Raw genomic sequence first — 10988 nt, 5'->3', positions numbered from 1 at the left:
GTGTGTGCAAAATGTCTGGGGCAGTTGGGTAGGGGCTGGAATGATGTATCAGAGGGACGGAGGGACAGGACCATTGGAGATACTTAGCAGGGCAGGACCATTGGAGTCACTTAACCCTGAGCCTACCAGCTAAACTCTCCCACGGCTTAATGTATGCGCGCTGTGTACATACCCACAGACAGTGGGAACTCTTGCAGACCTGAGGCTGCAGCAGAAACCACACAGTAGCATTGATGTGACTGCAGCTGCTGCAGAACAAACAGGGGTAGATTTTTATCTGTGTCTATTGCACAGCACAGGTTCCCATGAAAATTTCATTTGGGCCTCTACTTATGGACGACAAATTGTCAGTGACCCTTTAAAGGGAGCTTTGCCTGAGGAAAGAGCTTGCTGTGGTTTGTAATTACAAGTACAAGTTTAACTGTACAAGCAATTTTCTTAGCAAATGACGAGTTTCTGAGAAGTGTGAAGGAGGTTTGGAATGAAATGTGTCAGTCCCAGTAAAAAGCAAGTGAGACCTAATGAAAAGTAATGGTAGCAAATGAATAATATCCACCTAAATGTTATTTTCTCTTTCAGCATCCCTATGGGGACAGGTCCTGACTCCAGTCCCCACCCACTTCCCTTCAAGTTGCCACAGGTTCCAGCTACAGTACAATTCCCAGGCCCTCCTAGAAGGACCCAAAGCTTGCTGAGGGAAATGGGAACAGTATCCAGCAGCTTCCCCCCTAGCATCTCTTTAATAGCCTTGCTCTTTCTAGTGCAGCACAACTGACATTAGAGAGTCAGGACCCACAGGGTCCCAGGAATCCTGAACCATTTCCTATTAATGCAGAAGGAATTCTCTGGGTCACCTTGGAGGTGTACTAGGATCATGAGGGTCCTGAGATGCACCACACATTTCCCAATAAAAAACCCTGAGAAATGGGAGCATGTCCACAGAAAGTGATGTGTCACTGGGATCACAGGTAGAGATGTTCAAAGCCAGCTGGTAAATTTAGCCTTGCAACTCCCTGAAAAACAAAGACGTTGGGTGGCTAAATCCTGAAATTCTGCTTCAACAAGTCTCAGGCATAGAATTTGGCTGGAGAGATTCTTATCTCTCCCTTCTGAGCACCTGTGACTGTTTGGGAACAGCTTGTATATCCCAGGGAAGCAAACAACCACAAGGCTTGCACCACAGCTCCATGGCTATCTGCAGGAGGAGGGGGAGGAAGTGGGCGGGGGGGAGGGGGCGGTAAGCTGCCAGCTGCCAGCCCAACCTGAGCTGGAGTGGGGAGGAGCTGGGAAGGATGCCATGAGGTGGGGTGGTTCCAGTCTGCTTGCCCCCACAACCCCCATCTTAAGCCAGGCAAACCCCAGCTGCCAGCATACTCCCTCTACCCCCTCCTTGCTCCCTTCTGGCAGACAGCCCCAAGGATGGGGCTGGGCTGCCTCAGCTAAGCCCCAATCAAATCACAAATTAATCCTAGGGAACACAAGTTCTCTAAGGCACTCCAAAGTGGAGCACCTTCATCTGACCCCTCATTTGATGTGGGTTAATTTGATGTGAGTCATCTCTCCCTTCTGAGCACCCGTGACCATTTGGGAACAGCTTGTATATCCCAGGGAAGCAAACAACCCCAAGGCTTGCACCACAGGTGCTAACAGATGGTCAGGCCCTCGCTCTAACTCATGGCACTTTATGTAAAGCGCCATGAGGTAGAGCACCTCCCCACTCAACACATATTTGCCTGTTGGGTGGGGGGGCGGAGGGGGGCAGAAGGAATCAGGTCTGCTTCCAGGATCCTGAGGAACCTGCCTGTATCTGAGGAGCTGCCCCTATCCCCAAGCTCCACCTCTCCCCACCCAGCTCCATGGCTGTCTGCAGGAGGAGAGGGAGGGATAGGGGAGTGGGGGGTGAGCTGCCAGCTAGGGTTTGCTCAACTTGAGCTGGAGTGGGGAGGAGCTGGGAAGGACGCCACGAGGTGGGGTGGTTCTAATCAGCCTGCCCCTTCACCCCCCAGCTCAAGGCAGGCAAACCCCAGTAGCCAGCATACTCCCTCAACCACCTCCCTGCTCCCTTTTGGCAGATAGCACCAGGTGTGGAGCTGGGCTGCATCAGCTAAACGCCAATCAAATCACAAATTAATCCTAGGGAACACAAGTTCCCTAAGGCACTCCAAAGTGGAGCATCTTCATCTGATACCTCATTTCATGAAGGTTAATTTGTCACAGAATCAGACACTTTAAAACCACTCTGCAACTGTGCACGTGTGTCACAGCACAGCTGTAGAGCACTTTCAGGGGGCCAACTGCACAACAAACATAACTTCTGTCTGCACCCCATGTGTCACAGGGTCCATGTGAAGGCCTTTCCTTTTCTCCTCTTCCTAGATGCATAGGGCACCAGCTCCTTTCAATTAAAGACCAACCTTTCCTTTGCTATTGCAGGCCCTGGCTCTTGGTGTACAGGCTGGTTCTATATTGCTCTGTTTCTGGCGGTTATCACACTGATTCGGCTTGCTGCATTGATCCCATATCTGCAGGGTGAGTGCTGTTGTGTGATTTAAATTCAGACCGTAACACAAGGCTGTGATTCTGGACTGCCAACATGAGTGACAGAAGGCTGATCCCTGAATATGAATTAATTTTCTTGTGTTCTTATTGCTTTCCCAGAATTTGTTCTCAAGAGCAATGCTTCCTTGTTACATTGTGTAAAATGGAAAGATAATTTTTGAAGATGGCTTTTAATTGGGCAAACCTCAGCCTTGCTTTAAAAGTGTCTCTTTAATCACATTCCTAGTAACCATTGTCAATAAGCTATCAGCACAAGTACCTGCTAGTGCTTTTCCCAGCCTTTTTACAAGCTCTTCAGTTCTGAGATGTGGTCCCAAAAATGGCACAAAATCTGTACACAAACCAATCCTTTGGCCACAGATAGAAAGGAAGAATGAACATGATTCTGTTCCTGAATGGTTAGGATACTCACGTGGGTTCTTGTCCCCTACTCCAAGGATAGCTTCAGTATTTTATACTGGCCAGTAGATAGCTATAATACATAAACTTTCCTTGGATCAGGGACTGGAAATCAGATTTTCCCCTGCCCAACAGAATGGTCAGGAAAAAGAAAGAGAAATGTGAGATAAGATATAAGAATTATTTTTACATTTGCAAATTATATAGTTTGTTTTTATCTTAAATACAAAGAGACATACACTGATTCTATAAGTATATGAATGATATAAAAACAATACATGAATTATGATCCTCTGCCACTGATTTTTTCCAAGGTACAAGGTCCAGCTCTGGCAATGACCAAGATTCATATAAGAAGATGTATCTAAATATCTCATCGGAGCTGTCCAAACTCAGAGAGACCCTCTGTGGGCCAGCAAACGCCAATAACACAGGTAACAGCTTCATCCATCACACTCCCCTTTGCTATTGCTGTTATATTAAAGTAGCCTTCAAAAAGACTAGCTGGCAGTGGGCCTCACTGTGTTTCTGTCCCTTACTGCCTGAGAGGCAAAAGAGTGTAGGGAAGTCAGGAGGACAAGCAAAGGACACTGTGGGACAATGATTCCCAAGGGGTGTGTTGGGGCACACTAGTGTGTTATGAGAACAATGTAAGTATGCTATGAGATCCCCCTGTGTGAGGAGGTAAATGCTGTCCTACCCCATCCAGCACCTGGCACCTGCTCCAGCAACTCCTGTGGCACCTGCAGCTACTTCTCTGAGAAATGCCACTACTGCTGCTGCCTTCCCCAGTCCTTCCCTGCCCCTGGGTAGCACCTGTGCTGCGCTCCCCACCCCCCCCATATTCCCAGTAGCAGGCTCTGCTGCTAGCTCAAGCATAGATGCACAGATGGAGCTGTGCTTTGCACCCCAGCTTGTCCCCTCCACTTCCAGGGCCAGCAGGAGGGATTCTGGGGCTGGTTGCCACTGTGTGAGACCCTGGAGGAGCAGCCACAGGCTCTTGCCCCCTGAAGTACAGGCCAGGGTTTGGAAGGGGGCAGACAGTGGAAAGAGCAGGTCACAGTAGGATGAGGCACCAGTGACAAAAGTAGTTTTTAAATTTTTTAGCCTCCACCTCTTCCCCCTCTGCCCCATATCTTTTCTGAATTTACATTTAGCTCAGTGGTGTATGTGGTACCATGTTGGTCTGAAACAGAGAAATGGAAAAATCTAGAACCCTTGGTTCAGAGATGGTACCTTTTATTACACCAACTGTGAAATTGAAAAAAAATTCTTTTTCGGCAAGCTTTCAGGTTCACATGCCCTTCATCACACTCAGAGAAAGTTAAAGATGGTAAAAAGTCTCCATACATAGGAAATAAACTTCATTTTTGCACAGAGGAAGCTGCAGCTGGAAATCTGCCCCTCTGGGTCCATGAGAGTGTCTTTGTGAGGTGCTCTTTGTTGTGCAGACCAAGCAGGATTCCTTCCCTGTTGGTGTCAGGTGGCAAACATGATAACATTCGAAAGATGCCGAATTTTAGCTGATTTTGGAATATAAACTTCATTGCTAAACAGCATGAAAAATTTCTGTACTTCCCTTCTTGCCACCTTTCATGCTTGCGTACGTGCTCATTAATCCTGAAATGCATTGGTAACTGCAGGAATTTGGAAGATTAAAAGGAGAGAGGCCACTTCACGAAGCCTAAAGGAGATCTGTTGTCCCTATCACAAAGGAGCTGAGTGGTGCTCTTTTAGGAAACAGTCCTGATACCTTGAAATGATTAGTTAATGGATCTGACACATTTGATTCTCAGTGTCATTTTCAGACACATTAATGATGCTTTTGACAGTATTCATTTTATCTTCCAGTCAGCCACTACATGGCAAGAAAAGGTGATTTCCCTTATAGCATTTTAATGTATTCTGTCCCAGTCCAAACAAAAATGAAAAACAATATGAATGAGATTTTCATAAATAGAAGCACAAAGTTAAACATCTAACTTCATATTTAAGCATCTCTATAGTTGCCCTGATGTTCAAAAATGCTTTTTGCTCAGTAACTATTGCTTCAGTAAATTAGTAGCAGCTGCATGGGTCTGAGTTTTTGGAACACCTGACCACGTATTTAGGTGCTGGAATATGGGATTATGGCTGGGAACTTTGGGAAATGAGCTGCACTTCTCCCACTGACACGCCAGCACCAAAATTGCACAAGCCCCTTTAATGATCTAAGCCTAGCAGCTAAATTTTAGACTCCTATTTTTGAAGATGTCAGCTCATATACACAGTGAGTTTCACATACAAAAATACATAAAAACCACAGAAATATTATCTTTTAAAATCCTGGATAAATGTTCACAGCAAAACAATGTCAGTGCTGGATTTTTAAAGATATGCAGTTAGTATTTCGTTGAGAAGGAAGTTAATAGCCCTATGAACTTGTGGTACCATTAAGAACCCCTCATAAAACCAAGCTTAAAAATAGAAATAAATTATATGCAATTACTGCTATCTTTGCAATGACAATGTGCACACCTTTACTTACCGCTAAGGACTTTCTGGCACCTTGTAGGGGTTTGCTAAAAAACTGCAGGCACAAAGGCTGAATGCAACATTAGAATTTTAAAGACAAATTCAAAATATATGAGGACACTCAGAAGTTTAACTGGGACCTCACATCAGAAAAATCACTGTAGCCAGAAAACTTGTGTTTTAAAACTACAGGTTAAAATTCAGTTTCATTCTATTATTGGATATACTGTACTGATGAAGGGTGTGTGAGCTTGAAAGCTTAGAGAAAAAGATTTTTTTGTTGTTGCAATTTCTCAGCTGGTCTAATAAAAGCCATCATCTCTAAACCAGGATTTCTAGATCTAGCTCAGTGATTTTCTGCTGAGGGTCTGTGAAATTCAGACAAGTTATAGAGGGGGGCCTTGAGGCTGAAAAGGTTGAGAACTGCTGGTATAGAGACTAATCCTTTCCTTAAAGAGGTATTTGGTGTCATTTTTATCAGTACATCTCAGTACTGGTATAATTTCCTTTGGCAGGGGAATGGATAATGTTTTGAAAAAAAATATACAATACACACATGCGCGCACACATGCATGTGCACACCCTCTTCTTGGGTGTATGAGTCAATTAAAATCCAGGAAAAAGTGTGCCCAGGTATCAACATTTTGTGAAACACTTCCCTGGGAGGAGGGAGAGGTATGGCCAGGAGATGCTGTGTCACTGTTGTTAAAGGCCTCTGTTTTCTCCCTGTAGAACAGCTCCAGTGTAAATACTGCCCACGCAACTGGGTGCTGCACCAGCAGAAATGCTACAGCTTCTCTGAGGAGAAGAGGAGCTGGAATGACAGTGCAGAGTACTGCAAGTTGCAGATGGCCAGACTGGCTGTGCTCAGCAGCGAGGAGAAGGTGAGAGGAGGCTGGAGGTGTACCTGCAGTGCAATCAAATCAGAAGTGGGCATTTTTCAAGGCAAAGGTTTCCCTTGATGACCCGGAGAGACCCTCGATTGCCCCTCAGTGTTTTTACCTGTAAAACCACGTTGCATTAGCCAAATACGTGTTTTATTAAATTATCTTTTGTTTCTTCTGGTAGCACCTCAGGGCCAGTGAACAACAGAGCCTTATTGAAATAATCCTGTCCAGACATGGAGAAGTGCATGGTCTATACCCCAAGGAACCGGGACTCTACACAAACCAAAAGACACTGGGTTGGGGAGGGCCACAGCACCCAGCTGGAGTGTGAACAAGGCGTGGGGGAGGGTGGGGGAAGGAGTATGTTAGCTCCACAATTTGGAAAGAAAAGGGAAGGAAGATCATGAGCATGGGAGTAAGGGGGACAGCCTCTGAATTAAAACTTCCCAGACCTTAAATGGTGGAGTTTGCAAGTGAAAGAGGAGCTGTGAAAAAACCCTGTTCATACCCAGTTCATTCTCCCTTACAATATACACTCTCTGCCGCAGTACAACACCAAATCCTGGGCAATATGGACCTATGGTCTGACCCAGTAAAAGGCAGTTCTTATGTTCTCATGTTCTAAGGGCACGGGACAGAAGTGGCAAGTGTGGGGTGAAGTTGAGGTAAAAGTTGTTCAACCCTGCTCCGCTTTGGCTGTTGGTGCAGCTCTTTGTATTGGCAGTCGCCTCTGACCGGTGAACCCTTGTGTGCTGTGAGTTTGCTGGAGATGTCCAAGTATGCTAAGTGTGACCCCAAAAAAGAGAGATGTCACACTTTGCGGCAGTTCTTACTTGCTAAACAAGGCTCAGCCAGGCTCACTCCTAGATGAGATATGGGCGCACAATGATCTGTTGGTTCACCAATGCCCAGATCTTATTTGCCCTTCACATGCCTACATGGCTTGTATGTAACATAATAGCAGTTTTTGGCACTTACACAGTTGGGTTTCAGTGAAATCTGCATAAGCCCCCTGAGCATGCTTCCCAACCTTCCTCCTGATGCTGACCCACTGGGCAGCCAAGAGGGGAAAATGTATCAGGTTTGGAGGAAGGGAGCAAGTCAGAGACTGTATGGTTCAGTGAGATGGATGCTGCCCTGGATGGGAGCGCCCTCTGTTCTAGCCTGGGCCCTTGTTTCTAATAGGGCAGAAACTATTCTGCTGCTGCTTATTCAATGAATAATAAATGTGACATGTAGTGGATCAAGTTCAAGAGGAGAGCTAGGGTGTGACCTGGGCCCAGTGGGGCCAACCTTTTTCATAGGCATACCACAAAGTAGGCCTGCACCCTCTCCAAGTGCTACTCTGATCCCCTGCCCCTCCCCAATCTACCACTCTGCTTTCTGCTTCCAGCCCTGTGCTCCCTGTCTTATCTGCTGCTCTGCCTTCTGCTCTCTGCCCAGGAGGTCCCTCCTCCTTCCCCAGTCTGCTGTGTACCACTCACAGATGCAGCTTATGCTGTGCATACCACTTGTGCTGCAGGTTGGCCACACCTGGCACAGGCCATGGCATATTGGTTAATGCAGGGGTAGGCAATGTTTTTTGGCCGGAGTGCCAAAAAACCCACAATGTCTATCTTGGAAGGTTCCGGAGTGCCGACATGCCAGAGCCCGGAGCAGCTGTTTGCTGCCTCCCAGCTGCAGCTGGCCCACGGAGCCTGGTCTGCTCCCAGCAGGGCTTGCAGCCTCCCAGCTGCCTGCTGGGAACAGCCTGGGCTCCATGGCTGGCAGCAGCTGCCTAGAGCCTGGGCTGGCAGCAGTGTCCTGAGCAAAATGGCATTGCATGCCATGCTCAGCACGTGTGCCAGGGGTTGCTGACCCCTGGGTTAATGCATTTATCTGAGATGCAGGTTCAAATCCCCTCTGTGGTGGAGGAGGCTGAATATCAGGTCTCATTATCTGAGCAAGTGCCCAATGGCCTGAAAGGTGGGGTGGCCCTATTCCACTTTGCTCCCAACAGGTAAGTGCACAGGGTGACTCTATTTCACCACAGAAGGAAATCGAAGCCCAGACGAGGTACAAATTCCAAAAACAATGGTTGTGGGACTTTGTTCAAACCAGCATGTCTAGAGTAAGTAGAATCTGTCCCTTTGCTTTCTCTTTTCAAGTCAGAACAGAAACGGTGCCTCAGCATGCACCAAAGGTTGAACTTCCGATGGAGTTGCCCATACACTCATAGAAAATTAGAGTTGGAAGGGACCTCAGGAGGTGATCTAGTCCAGCCCCTTGCTCAAAACAGAACCATCCCCAACTAGATCATCCCAGCCAAAGCGTTGTCTACCCACATCTTAAAAACCTCCAAGGATGGAGTTTCCACAACCTCTCTGGGTAACCTGTTTCAGTGCTTTACTACCCTCTAGTGAGAAAGTTATCCTAATATCTAACTTGAACTTCCCTTGTTGCAATTTGAGACCATTTCTCCTTGTTCTGCTATCAACCACCACTGAAAACAGTCTAGCTCTATCCTTTTTGGAACCATCCTTCAGGTATTTGAAGGCTGTTTCTAAATCTCCACTCAGTTGTCTCTCCTGCAGACTAAATAAACCCAATTCCCTCAGCCCGTCCCCATAAGTCACGTGTCCTGGCTTTCTAACTACTTTCATTGCTCTCTGCTGGACTCTCTCCAATTTGTCCACATCCTTTCTGTAGTCCCAAAACTCCAACTTGTCCACATCCCTTCTGGGGTCCCAAAAGACACAGATATGGCCTCACCACTGCCAAATAGAGGAAAATAATCACTTTCCTTGATCTGCTGGCAATGGTTCCACTAATGTAGCCCACTATGCCATTAGCCTTCTTGGCAACAAGGGCAGGCTGTTGGCTCATATTCAGTTTATTGGCCACTGTAACCCCCAGGTCCTTTTCTGCAGAGCTGTACCAGTGCATGGGATTGTTCTGTCCTAAGTGCAGGACTTTGCACTTGTCCTTGTTGGATCTCATGAGATTTCTTTTGGTCCAATTCTCCAACGTGCCTAGGTCTCTCTGATTCCTAATCCTACCCTCCAGCATATCTATTACTTCCCACAGCTTGGTGTCATCTGCAAACTTGCTGAGGGTGCACTCCATCCCATTTTCCAGATTGTTGATAAAGATATTGAATAAAAATGGCCCCAGGACCAACCTCTGGGGCACCCCACTTGAGACCAGCTACTCCCCTAATGTCAAGCCATTAATCCCCTTGGAGCCTGATGACCCAGCCAGTTTTCTGTCCACCTTACCGTCCGTTCATCCAATCTGTACTTTCTTAGCTTGCTTGCAAGAAGGTGTGTCATGTCCACCCCATGCACTTGTACACATCCAGCTTTTCTAAATAGTCCCTAACCTGATCTTTTACCCCTGTTGGCTGCTCACCTCCTCCCCAAACTGTGCTGCCCAGTGCAGCAGTCTGGGAGCTGACCTGGCCTGTGAAGACTGAGGTAAAAATGACACTGAGTACTTCAGCCTTTTCTGCATCATCTGTCACTAGGTTGCCTCCCTGACTCAGTAAGGGACCCACACTTTCCCTTATCTTTCTCTTGTTGCTGACATACTTGTAGAAGCCTGTTTTTGTGGTCAGATGAAAACAAGGGCTAGGGCTCAGGAACCAACTAATATTACTGAGAAAAGTACCTCATCTCCCCTTCCAGTTCATTCCCTTCCCCACTCACCAACCCAAGTCCTGTTTTCTACAAAAAAGATGCACCACTCTACCTGCCCCCTTACAGCCCCCACCTCCGCCTGCCCTACCATGTGCTCCCCTACTGGCTGTTCCCCACCACCCCCCACAACCTTCCCCGCTACTGCCCCCTAACACCTGCCCTTCTACTGCCTGCCCTACTCTCTGGCCCTCCACCACCTGCCCCATTACAGTCCCCTCATCACCTCACCCCCTGCTGCCTGCAGTAGTGGGAGGATGAATTTAAAACGAGCCTCCAAAAATTAGATTCCATAAATGGAAAATTATAATAAATGTATAATTTTTCCATGCATAGAATCTAGTTATTGGGGGGAGTTGTCCTAAAGTCAGATTCATCTTGTATTTGTGTAAATATGGTAATTTAATTAGGATACAAAAACCTTTGTGGCACACATTCAAACCAAAGTAAGAGTCCCATGCGTTTCCTTCTCTCTGACATGGGCAGAAACTCTGAGAACAAGATAGGAGCTGTGTCTGCACGCTGACAGACATCTTTAGTACTGTAAAGGAGCAGAGATCAGGAAACAAAAGCCTCTGAGTTTCATAGCTGGATAGACAACCAACTGTCCCCTTATGCCACTTCCTTCTTACCCCCATATTGTGCTGTTGGTGTGTTTCTTTATTATTGCTGTTGCCATGGTTATATATTTGTGCAATGCCATAAATGCATAGTGTACAGGTTGCATGTTCTCTCTTATGCAGAATGTTGTAATAACGAAGCTGAAGATAAACAGTGACTACCACTGGCTTGGACTGTCTAAGGAGAAAGGCAGATGGTTATGGATGACTGGTGAGGAGTTCCCAACAGAGAAGTACACTTTCTTTTTATTATTGAGGGGAACCCCTCCTCCCTCCCCTCACCCCCAATAAAAACCAACAACCCAAACCCCAGATCGTATTGTTTTGGACAGGGT

General features: G+C 46.7%; 1 protein-coding gene across 1 annotated transcript; it reads left to right on the top strand.

Annotated features, from left to right (window-relative positions):
- The first annotated feature begins 3274 nt into the window (after window positions 1-3274).
- LOC132249871 (C-type lectin domain family 10 member A-like) lies at window positions 3275-6434 on the top strand. Its single transcript, XM_059725531.1, has 2 exons — window positions 3275-3392; window positions 6205-6434. Exons 1-2 carry the CDS (start codon window positions 3317-3319, stop codon window positions 6432-6434), a joined length of 306 nt encoding a protein of 101 aa, XP_059581514.1. The 5' UTR covers window positions 3275-3316.
- Window positions 6435-10988: the final 4554 nt, after the last annotated feature.

Source organism: Alligator mississippiensis, chromosome 4 (genome assembly GCF_030867095.1).
Source record: "Alligator mississippiensis isolate rAllMis1 chromosome 4, rAllMis1, whole genome shotgun sequence".
Lineage (NCBI taxonomy): Eukaryota > Metazoa > Chordata > Crocodylia > Alligatoridae > Alligator > Alligator mississippiensis.
The sequence above is the reverse complement of the archived record's forward strand: the minus strand, read 5'-3'. Positions and strand labels throughout refer to the sequence as shown.